This window comes from Podarcis melisellensis, assembly GCF_964234715.1.
Source record: "Podarcis melisellensis genome assembly, chromosome: 7".
Classification (NCBI taxonomy): Eukaryota; Metazoa; Chordata; class Lepidosauria; order Squamata; family Lacertidae; genus Podarcis; species Podarcis melisellensis.
In genome coordinates, this window is record NC_138539.1 from 85142074 (window position 1) to 85154430 (window position 12357).

Genomic DNA, 12357 nt, shown 5'->3' on the forward strand with positions numbered 1-12357 from the left:
ATTGTCAAACCAAGCCAGTGAGAAAGCCTTGGGATCAACAACATATTATGACAGAAAGGAAGGAAGTGAAGTGTGAAATGTAAGTTTTGAACATTTGGAGACAGTGTGCTTCTGAACGCCAGTTGCTGGAAGCTTGTACTCAAATCCTGCTCAAATGGATGAATTGCACTCAAATGGATGAATTGCCTCTGCTTTCAAACCCAAGCATATGACAGTCTGGAAAACTAAAAAATTCATCTTAGGGCCTTAAGAGTCCAATTTATCAGATGCTGAAATGGACCGAACCCAAGGAAGTAGGTTGGTTGGATTTCAAGCGGAATTACCTCAATAGGATTAAAATGCCACATTAGATTTTCCAGGGACTCTTCCTCTTCCAAGCACCTGAACTCATCACCATATACAGTACTCCCAAACAGACAGAAGGAAGCTTCTGCACAACACATTCGCAGTTCATGCAACAGTGTTTTGGTTGGTTTTTGCCATGACCAAGAATGGAGAAGGAAGGAAAGGAGGAAGGGACTTGAGTCAGTCACATAGCTGTCAACCTTTCCCTTTTCTTGCGAGGAATCCTATTCAGAATAAGGGAATTTCCCTTTAAAAAAGGAAAAGTTGACAGCTATGGTCAGTCAGCATCACAGAGATTGTTGGGAAACTGCTTGTAAAAATGTTTCTCTTTTTCAATTCCTCAGATCACTAGGGCTGACTGAAAGAACACAATAAAAGAATTTGAAGATCCCAAATACAATGGCAGAGTAATCCTATGCAGAATTACTCAGAAGGAAGTTCTGGAAGGAAGTTCTACTGAGTCTCACTGGCCTACTCCCAGTTAATTGCTGTCTTGTAGAATTTTCTGCCCTTGCACTAGATCTGTTCAAGACCCGTGTAGATTTGAAGTTGCTTGCTTTTGGCCACATAAGAAATTGGGAAAGCCCCAAAGGAAAAGGGAAGGTCTAAAGAGAAGTTAAAGTGCTCAGCTCTGATACAGCAGTTGCTTGGGGCAGAAAGCAAGGCCCTATGAAATCATTCCTAATGCACCCTAATATTCTTTGAAATGGCTATCATTTTTGTACCAAGTGCTTACATAATCCTGAACCAATAGAATTGCACTGACTTTGCTTCACATACTATTATTAACAGAGTGGCTTATTCGGGACTGTTATGCTCCGAGGGTGAGACACAAACACAGTCGTATCCACACTCGTGGAAGCTACATTTCTATGGAAAGCATGGATGGGAAAGACGGCAACAGATACGATCATGACACTTCCAAAAATATTATTCCTTTTTAAAAATATTCTACTCAAAATGGACCTAAGTGATTATGGCATGTCCAAAACCATTGATAGACTTTATTGGGGCAAGAAAAAGCCTAGCGTATCTGCTAGGACATTAATAAATACAATAAAATAGAGGGTGGTCGTTTCCCTCTATATGTAAATACTATGATGCAGCAATGTGAGCACACTTACTATCATGGAGTCACTCGGATCATTTAACTGAAGTGGAACAGAATAATGGTCCCTTTATGGACCGTTCAATATGAATAAGTGCCCCATGACAGCTCCAGATTTGTCTACATTGCCTATGTCCCCACCTTTTTCAAGACTTTGCTTTTTTTCATTTCCACATTTGCTTTCGTTGCCGAATAATATGGATTTACAAAAAAACCCATTCAAGCCAATACAAGCTGGAATTTTCCAACAGAAAGATTTCCCAGGCTCCATTCTTGTTTCTGGAGTTCTGAATGTATACCAAAAAGGGATGGATACAGCCCATTGTGAAGGATATTTGGGAAAATTCTATCTCTCTTCCAAATCAATTTAATATTGCTAAAGTGAAGATGAAACAAAACCATTATTACTACAGGATAATAGCATAGCAATTCCTAAAGCAAAACATAAGCAGGTGTCAAGCTCTTCATCCCTAGCATTTAGGCTAATGACCACCAATGAGACAAGGGGCTGATGATTTTGGAGTTCCCATGGCCACTGCTTTCCAGAGAAATGCAACTTCCAAACACCTTATGTAGAACAAAGAGGGCAAGCTAAGCAGCATGCAGAATGGTCCTAGCCATACCAGCCTCCTTACCATAATTGCTATAGCATAAGCATAGAGGGAAGGGGTATGTGAATTGGAAAAAAGTTGTATGGACTATTTCAGAACTTGCTGAGCTAAATAACCAGCCAGCCAGCATTGAAGTGCGTTAGCGCTAACTTACGGAATGACCTATACAAACTTTACCCCAACCATTCTTGAGTAAATGCCTTTTCTCTTGATTCTTTTGGACAATGTATTCTGCCTCTTCAAATAATGTCAAAAGCAGCAAATTGCGTGTATATATATATATATATAACAAATTGAACATTCCAGCCTTATAAATACCATGAAGGTGGTGAAAGACCAGCAAAGGAAATAAGATGTATAGGATAAGAAGAGGGTGATCTAGACAGACAAGTACCTTATATTAAATTCAAAATGAAAGTTCTTTTTCCTTTTCAGAAGCAATCAAAAGAAAAATAAATAAATTATTATACTTATGGAGACAAACAAAACGTTAACACTGGATCCCAGTGGGTTGGAAGCCACAACAGAGCCAATCCTCCTTAACTTTCCACTGCTATGGCAGCCGCCTTTGGAGAAGAAGCTGCCATGCTGCGGGTCCTCCCCATTCTGACATGAACCCAGTTCTTTCGGGGGGGGCAGTGCGGGGAGAGGAGCTGCAGTGTCGGTTCCTCTCATGTGGTCCCATCTCACATTATCATGGTAGTGTGGGGAAGCTCAGCGCTGCTGCCAGTCCCGTTCTGCTGAGTGACAGGCAACTCCCACCTTAATAAGGACTAGCAGGAATGGCCAGCTTTTGAATAGATGAGAGAGACTGCGGTCAGACCTTTGGTAGGCAAGCGCCTTTCCCAATTGCGTTAACTATTAAACCGTTTTTAGATCATAAATAATAATAATAATTTATTATTTATACACCGTCCATCTGGCTGAGTTTCCCCAGCCACTCTGCTCCCAATCGAATATTAAAAACACAATACAGCATTAAACATTAAAAGCTCCCTTAAACAGGGCTGCCTTCAGATGTCTTTTAAAAATAGGATACAGTGGTGCCCCGCAAGACGAACGCCTCGCAAGACGAAAAACCCGCTAGACAAAAGGGTTTTCCGTTTTGGAGGCGCTTCGCAAAACGAATTCCCCTATGGGGCTGCTTCGCAAGACGAAAAAAATCTTGCATCCTCCCCGCGGGTTTTTTCGCCCTTTTCTTAAGCCGCTAAGCCGCTTATCAGCTGTTCCGCTGATAAGCCGCTTAACAGCTGATCGCTGGAAGCTGCTTGACAGCTGTAGCGCTAATCCGCTAAGCTGTCAATGGGCTTGCTTCGCAAGACGAAAAAACCGCTATACGAAGAGCCTCACGGAACGGATTAATTTCGTCTTGCGAGGCACCACTGTAGCTGCTTATTTCCTTGACATCTAATAGGATGGCATTCCACAGGGCGGGTGCCACTACCGAGAAGGCCCTGTAACCTCACTTCTCGCGGTGAGGGAACCGCCAGAAGTCATAGGTAGCAACGATAACTCAATTCACCTTTTCAAACGTTAGACAAGCCTGAATGGATTTGCACTCAGTCTGGTGTGCTTATGGAATTGTAGAATTGTGTAGATTTTAAGGGACCCCTAGAGTCATTCAGTCTAACCCCTGCAATGCAATGCTTGTTGCCTTTGATTTTCTTCACCAGGCTTTTGGGATTCTTTTTTTTTTATTCTTATGTTAAGCTTTATTCTTTGTTGTTTTTTGGGGGGGTGGGGAGGAGGCATCCTATCAATTTCCAAGGAAGCGAAGCTTCTCTAATTTGTGAGGCTGTGTAATATAGTTACATCCAGCAGCACTGCACCTTCCGATGTTGTTAAAGTAATATGAGAAGCCTGGAATCATATGTGTTGCGCAGCTGAAAAGCTCTTCATGTTATGCAGATGGCACAGGACAAAATGGCGATGCTGAGATTCCCACACTACCAAGCCAATACACTGGTACCTCAGGTTAAGAACCTAATTCATTCCAAAGGTCCGTTCTTAACCTGAAACTGTTCTTAACCTGAGGTACCACTTTAGCTAATGGGGCCTCCCGCTGCTGCTGCGGGATTTCTGTTCTCTTCCTGAAGCAAAGTTCTTAACCCGAGATACTATTTCTGGGTTAGTGGAGACTGTAACCTGAAGTGCCTGTAACGTGAAGCGTCTGTAACCCGAGGTACGACTGTAAAAGGACCTAGCTGCCTTTCTGTAATATCACATGGGCTGCATTCAAAGTACAAATATTTCCACAAGCAGTACTTTGCTTTGAATTGATTATTATCGAAAGGGCTATTGACTGGCTTATCATACTTGGAAAATGTCGTCCAGCTGCCCAGATTTCCTGGCTACCAAGGAGAAATTGCTTTTTCATTAAAAATGTACCTTTTCTGCTTGTATGTCAACATGGCTTCTGCAATGGGCAACTGGTGGGCACAGTTTGCTCCCACTAGGTACTGAGTTATTCTGGAGACAATGTCAGGTGATTCCTGGACTGAAACAGAGAGAAGCACATGACCATTTGCCATGCATTTCGAAGGAACTGCAAGTCCATCCATCCATTCATCCACCCAATTTATACCCCACCCTCCCTCCTGAAGGGTCCCAGAGTAGAAGAAATTGCTTGCTGGATCTAGTAAAGGTAAAGGGACCCCTGACCATTAGGTCCAGTCATGGCTGACTCTGGGGTTGCGGCGCTCATCTCGCTTTATTGGCCGAGGGAGCCGGCGTACAGCTTCCGGGTCATGGGGCCAGTATGACTAAGCCGCTTCTGGCGAACCAGAGCAGCGCACGGAAACGCCATTTACCTTCCCGCTGGAGCAGTACCTATTTATCTACTCGCACTTTGATGTGCTTTTGAACTGCTATGTTAGCAGGAGCAGGGACCGAGCAACGGGAGCTCACCCCGTCACGGGGATTCAAACTGCCAACCTTCTGATCGGCAAGACCTAGGCTCTGTGGTTTAACCCACAGCACCACCCGCGTCCCTGCTTGCTGAATCTACCTACTCCCAACTTTTCTGTTTCCAACAACAACCAGTCAGAGTCCTAAGGAGGGCATCATGGTGATGACTGTTCTGATCTCTGTATACAACACATCCACAGAGCATTTTTTCTCAAATAAAGCTCTTTTTCACATTTACTTTTTAAAATAATATGGCCATGTCACCTCCAACGGCCTTATTTTCTCTGTACCAGCTTAAGAGTGCCATGACATGGCATCTGTTACCCGAATTCAACGGGTAGAATGGCAGATGCCAACCACGGCTACCTTCTCCCAGCTCCAGGTGGGAGGACTTGAGATACTATTAGACTCTAAAAGGAAAATTCAACTAATTCCACTAATGGGACACAGCAGGTATTAGTGGCAATGCCCTGCAGTAAACAATTATTCTTTTTCAAAGTTATCAATTCAGTCAACCTGATGCAAATAAGTATTAAGACAGCCTTACCAGCATTTTGTGCTTCGAGTCTGTTAAATAAATCTTTCCAGGACAAATCTTGGAAGAAGTAGTTATACTGACAATCAACGGAACCCAGATACTTTGCCACCGGATGACAACCTGTAAACAACACAACAAATAAATCTGTTCTGTATGGCAGATGCACAATAGCAGTACAGAATATATTACGTCTATATCCCTTTAGTGGTCAGAAGAAAGGATATCCCAACTTATTGCCTTCAGAGTGAAGATGTGCTCAAAATTGTGAAAAGTCGCTGAAATTCTGTTTCTTCTTCCTCTTCTGGGTTGTGAGAAGTTCTTAGTGTTTTTAAATGGAAAGTAAGCGGTCACAAATTAGGCAGTAGAAACAAAGGTAGGAAATAAAGCAGGACGCTCCTTATTATATACAACTTTGTTACATAATAAAAATCTTCCGTGGGGTTGGGAGACGTCAGATTACTACAGCGCTATATGCTTGTGGCCTGTTGCCCCTATTGAGATTCCTCCTGTAACATTCTGCACTAGCTGCAATTTCCAGATGTCTTCAAGGGCAGATCCATGTAAAGTGAATTACAGTACAGTGGTACCTCGCAAGACGAATGCCTCGCAAGACGAAAAACGCGCAAGACGAAAGAGTTTTCCGTTTTTTGAGTCGTTCCGCAAGACGAATTTCCCTATGGGCTTGCTTCGCAAGACGAAACGTCTTGCGAGTTCTTGCGAGTTTGTTTCCTTTTTCTTAAAGCCGCTAAGCCGTTAATAGCCGCTAAGCCGCTAATAGCCGCTAAGCCATTAATAGCCGTGCTTCGCAAGACGAAAAAAACGCAAGACGAAGAGTCTCGTGGAACAGATTCATTTCGTCTTGCGAGGCACCACTGTACAGTGGTGCCCCGCAAGACGAATGCCTCGCAAGACGGAAAACCCGCAAGACGAAAGGGTTTTCCGTTTGCGAGTTGCTTCGCAAGACGAATTTCCCTATGTGCTTGCTTGGCAAGAAGAAAGCCATAGGGAAATCTCCGGGGACCTCTTTTAAATGCTGGCGGTGGGGAGCAAAGCCTTTCCCCCCCCCCTCCGGCCTTCAGAAGAGGTCCAGGAAGGCCGGCGGGGGCCGAAAGGCTTTGCTCCCCACCGCCAGCATTTTAAAAGCAGTCCGGGATAGCAGGGAAGCGCTTCCTGCTATCCCCGACGGCTTTTGAAGGCAGGCGGGGGGAGCAAAGACTTTTGCCCAGGACCTCTTCTGAAGGCCGGCAGGGGGCAAAAGTCTTTGCTCCCCCCTGCCTGCCTTCCCGGGAGAGCTTTTGAAGGCAGGCGGGGGGGGGGAGCAAAGATTTTCGCCCCCCGCCGGCCTTCAGAAGAGGTCTTCGCTGCCGCCCACCAGCATTTTAAGATCGCCCCGGACAGCGGAGAAGTCCTCCGCTGTCCCGGGGTTTTTTAAAATGCTGGGGGTGGGAAGAAAAGCCCTTGTCCCCCCCCCCCAGCCTTCAGAAGAGGTCGGGGGACCCGGACCTGGTCTGAAGGAGGTTTCCATAGGAACGCATTGATTGATTTTCAATGCATTCCTATGGGAAACCGAGCTTCGCAAGACGAAAAACTCGCAAGAAGAAAAAACTTGCGGAACGAATTAATTTCGTCTTGCGAGGCACCACTGTAGTCCAACTTAGATGTTACCACAGCCCAAGTAACCATGCCCAGGCTATCCCTATGCAGAAATGGCAGTGGTTGGCACATCAGCACAGGCACTCCTAACCACTGAGGCCAGCTGGCCCTCAAGGAACAACCATGGTTCCTGGAGCATCCCAGATTATGGACCTGCCCCTTCAAGGGGTGTGTGGCCCCATTAAGAGCAGGTCATTCTGCCAACGCCTGCACACTGGAACAGTCCACTTATAGAACATCTGTCTTGCTTAGATTCAGTTCCAATTTGCAATGCACAATGGAAGGAACTATAAATAACCTCCACTCCAGTTGAAGCTCTGACTGCTAGCTATCCTTCTCATTCTGCCACAAAGTTTAGAAGGGGAGTGATAGGAAAGTGCTGGTGTTCTAGAGGCTGCCATTGTTATATTTAATATCCAGCAACCCTGTACAAGAGCATTATAGCCAGAGCGGACAACACAACTTGAACAGACAAACAGTTCCTGTGTTGTGATGTAGTGAGAAAAAGGTTAATTCAAAGGAAGAAGAAAGGACAGAAAAGCTTGCTTACCTACTGGTATGATAAGAAATCTCATGTAGCTGAGCCAGTCTGGGGTTTTGTGAGACAGTTGTTCTACAAAGAGCCTCAGCACAGCACTGAGGTAATTCTGGGCTCCCGCAATTGCAATTTTAATTGGATTGGGAGGCTGAGAATTGCAGTTGCAGCTGAAGAGAAAGGGAATATTACTGCTTTTAAATAAAATCCAGAGATTGATAGGTATTTTGTACCACGTACATTATTAACCTAACTGTAAGTACATACTTATGACAGAAGGTCAAGACTGAAAGCAAATAGGCACTCAGCGACTTCCTACCAGCAAATTTGAGCTTTGGTCTCTTAGACAGTGAGCTACATCAGCCTTATGAACCAGAAGAGAATCATTCACGTGACTCCCATTTTATTTAGTCAAAGGACAGGAGGTTTGTTTAAAAAGATAGGAACAGTGGCCTGCCTGATGTTTTTTTTGTTTGCTTGCTTCTTTTTGCTATGTTTTTGTTCCAACTGTAAGAAAGTTACGATTAATCAGACAAACTGTCCACAACAACCTTAATTTTGTATGCAAGTCAACTTCAGCACCATCAGTATGCTAGCTATAGGGCAGAACATTTGCTTTGCATGCAGAAGGTTCCACATCCTACCCCTGGCACCTCCAGGTAGGGCTGGAAATATCTTTGGATTGAAACTCTGGAGAGCCACTGCCAGGATGGACCAATGGGCTGACATCTCCTAAGGGGGCTTCCTATATACTTGCCAGTATTAGGGAGCTCCCTTAGACCAGGTTACAAAACCGATCCATCCAGCTCAGCGGTGACTCTCTGGGGCTTCAGATTGAACCTGGGACCTTTTGCATACAGAGTATTGACCGAGTTACAGCCAAGGGTGGCCTAAGCGGTGTCGGAGCTTCCGTTGTGACCAAGCTCAAATGGCTCTCCTCCATGACGTACTTCGGAATCCATCGAGGCTCTCCTCCGACAGTGATTAGCAACCTAAGCCTTTAATGAGGCTTCAGGCACGCTTCCCCATTACACAGAGTATCCAAACAGCAGAAGGGCGAGAAATATATGCTACATCGCTATGTTTATTTCTAACTATGCAGGACAGAAAAGAATATGCATCTGCTCTCTGTGAGAGTCAGTGAACAACTGGAACAAAGAAACAGGAAACCAGTAACATCAACATCCATCTCCCGTGAGACTTCCAACAGTCTGGAATGTAAACAGAGTCTTGTGACTCCAAAAACTGCACAGTGGCGTAACAGAAATCTAACAAGCGGTCGCACTGCCTGAGTGTCAGGGAATGGACTCAAGAGGGCGAGACGGAGGAGGAATGGGGCGCGCACAAACACACACCCTCCTTGTCCTGACACTGCAGAAGAAGAGGAATGCAGCTTTGATTTACAGCAGGGGGTTGAGGGGTTGGAGTAAAGTCACAGCTCAGAGACAGATGAACCAAAGAATTGGGAAGTGTTAGAAGAAGGGGGCAGGGAGACAGAAGCAGGACAGGGCAGCCAGCTGACACATTGTCACTGGAGAGTATTTCTGACCCCCCCCCCTTCTCTCAGAACCCGGCGTTTGTTAAGAGTGCAGGAAGGAAAGAATCAGAGACATTTGGCCACGAACGGCCTCCTTAAGGGGAGATGCTGTTGCTAGGGAGGAGGGAGGAGGAGCCCAGTTGGAGCTTGTCCAGGCTTACCGCGTTCTTTTGTCACTCACTATTCTGAATGAATAAACTCATTAAAAAGGACTCTACCTTCTTTTCTCTGCTCTTGCTGCAACCGGGGGAGAAACAGCTTTCCTGTGGGGGGTCAGGTGGGATTACGAGGAATAATTAAATATGGAGCAAGCCATTGTGTCAGCAATGAAAGCATTGCAGTGACTGGGTTTGATTCATTGACAATAATTTCTGATCAAATCCCACAAACCTCTACACCTCTGCCATTTGCTTTCTCTATGCCTGACAGGCACGTATAAGCATTCTAAACACAGACCAGTTGCCGGTTGCTTCACCAGGCATCCTGGGCCACAAAGGTAGTAGTTAGCTTCTTTGATGTACCTTTCTTTAGTTTTGATAATGTAAGGGCCAGGAAGAGAGACGGTAAATACTACCTGTCCTTCCTCTCCTGTTTACTGCTGTTTATGACCTCTGGAGTTTGCTAAAAACATTCCTCCTTCCTCCTTGATTCCTATTTTATTTACTCTGAACTATGTATGCATGCTCAGGTAGAAAATAGTTTATTTGTAGTTAAGAGGATTTCTTCTGATCTGACTTTGTCCCACATGGGGTTTTTTGAAATGCTCAGAGGACATCTGATTGGTTCTTATGAACACTGTGTAAAAAGTTCTTTTGTGAATAAAACGACCTGGGCCAAGGGGTGGACGGAGGATTATTCGCACTGCCTCCCAGAGTCTTGCTGGTGAAGCCTTGTGTGTATTTTATTAATCAGAGTCCAATTCTTCCTTGCTTTTGGAATGCAACACTTTCCCAAAGCCGTGACACTGAGCCACCACCACCATTTCCTCCTGTCTCTGCCCCCTTTCCTCTTCATGGCAGTGGTGGCAGTGTAGAAATGAAAACTTTGAGTTTTCTGCTTCTTTGTTGCTGGAAGGGCGGCAATGCACCCCTGCCAATGAACCCTGTGCCCCCATCTCCTCCCTCCTTTGCTCTAGGTAAAGGTAAAGGGGCCCCTGACCATTAGGTCCAGTCGTGGCCGACTCTGGGGTTGCGGCGCTCATCTCGCGTTATAGGCTGAGGGAGCCGGCGTACAGCTTCCAGGTCATGTGGCCAGCATGACTAAGCCGCTTCTGGCAAACCAGAGCAGCGCACAGAAACACCGTTTACTTTCCCGCTGGAGCGGTACCTATTTATCTACTTGCACTTGAACATGCTTTCGAACTGCTAGGTTGGCAGGAGCAGGGACGGAGCAACAGAAGCTCACCCCGTTGCGGGGATTTGAACCGCCGACCTTCTGATTGGCAAGTCCTAGGCTCTGTGGTTAGGACGAAGCTAAAGGGGCCTTCTTCAGAGCAAGTCATTCTGGGTGGGATGGCCACGAAAGTGCCTGTGCCACGGCCACAGTTTGCTGCGACAGCAAAGGATGTATTGGGGCTGTTGGGGGTTATGTGCTGCAGAAGCCGAGCTCGCCACTTACGCTCGTCCCAGAAAACAGCCATCTATCAAGAGTTGTCTTTATACAGATGCTACAAGCAGGCTTCTACTCAATACATAATGGTATCTCACCAGGAGATAAGGAAGCTACCGGGGAGGACATTAGCTTACAACTGCATGTTTTAAACCACGTTTCAGACTCTTTATAAGGAAATACAAACAATTAAAAGGAGGGGGGATGCATTCCTGCAGAGGGCAACAAAGAAAATGGATACTGACAAAAGTAATTTTGGATTCAAGCAGTAAAAGCAGTGGGGTACCACACAGCCTGGTGCTTATAGCTAGCAAATTTATGGAAATGTCTTTCAGTTTGTAGGGAGGCTGGGTCATTCATTATGTTGAGTGCCAAGCTTCCTCAGTGAGCATCCCTCTATGACGCTGGTATCTGCCAGCGTCTCCGCTGAACAGGGTGGTGATACAATGACGACTGCAATATCACAAGTGGACTCTGTATTACGTTTGCAATTGTTCAAGATAAAATCCATTTTGGAAAGAGAAGAAATGAGCACTGAACCACTGATATATTACAAGTGAGCTCTTTATTTGTTGTTTCTGCAGTTGTTTAAGACGAAACCTATCTGGGAAAGAAACTACTTTTGCCATTTTTATGGGCGTTTACAGAGAGCTGCCTTGGTGACAGTGTCAAGTGCAGCATCTCTCCTGAGCCTCGCCTTCCCTCCCTGAACATCTGCGGTTGGCTTCACCCATCTGCCTTTATAGAAGAGTCGGTTTCTTATGTCTCAGACAGACGCATTGTAAAATTCTTTCACTTGGTAACTTATACATATTGGTAAAATAATGAAGTGGTTTTAGAAAAACATCTCTCTTGCTAGACTTCATCAGGGAAAGTCAACTCAAATTCTCCTTAGGGACGAGAGTTGTGGCCTTATTTTTTACCGGCAATAAAACGTAGGGCAGCTCTGTTGGGCCCATGCAAGAGAATCTGGGACACAGCAGAAGGCCTTGGCAGGGGGGGGTGTATATCTGGAGGGAGGGAGCATGTATATAAATATCATTAAAAAAAAAAAGAACTTACTATCTCTGTATTCTAGAGACAATGGTGCTGAAAGCTGCCTGGATATCTGCAGAAGAGCAAGTGCAGACGATTGGAAGGCCATGCTTTTGCAAGATATCTGAAAGAAACTGAGAATGATATACAAGTCTGTAAAAAAAAGGACCTTCTATATATATATTTTTAATGCATTGTTGATTTATTTTCGTTATTTCTGTACTGTCCTTTTATAAATTTACACGCTATTGTATTAACATAAATTGATTCAAACATGGCCGCAGTGGCCAACAATCCTTCAAGCAAACTAGCTTGAGAAAATTGTTCGGGTTCGTTAAGGTCTCCTGGAATCCAAGAACTGTAGAGTTGGAAGGGCCCCTGGGGGTCATTTAGAAGAGGAAGAGTTTGGATTTGATATCCCGCTTTATCACTACCCAAAGGAGTCTCAAAGTGGCTAACATTCTCCTTTCCCTTCCTCCC

General features: G+C 45.1%; 1 protein-coding gene across 8 annotated transcripts in view; it reads right to left on the minus strand.

Annotated features, from left to right (window-relative positions):
- PACS2 (phosphofurin acidic cluster sorting protein 2) overlaps positions 1 to 12357 on the minus strand; it is a 49734-nt gene that overhangs the window by 11685 nt on the left and 25692 nt on the right. For 4 of the 8 annotated variants that reach the window (XR_014170070.1, XM_081917759.1, XM_081917758.1 and 1 more), the window contains exons 15-19: positions 11905 to 12011; positions 7713 to 7867; positions 5519 to 5629; positions 4453 to 4561; positions 2459 to 2491 (exon numbers count right to left, since the gene is read on the minus strand). Coding sequence is in view for 6 of the 8 variants with exons in the window: in XM_081917759.1 (XP_081773885.1) it covers positions 2459 to 2491; positions 4453 to 4561; positions 5519 to 5629; positions 7713 to 7867; positions 11905 to 12011 (515 nt within the window). In the remaining 2 variants the exon portion in view is untranslated. The remainder of the gene's footprint in view (positions 1 to 2458; positions 2492 to 4452; positions 4562 to 5518; positions 5630 to 7712; positions 7868 to 11904; positions 12012 to 12357) is intronic. The other 4 variants (XR_014170069.1, XM_081917763.1, XM_081917760.1 and 1 more) reach the window with 2 other exon arrangements.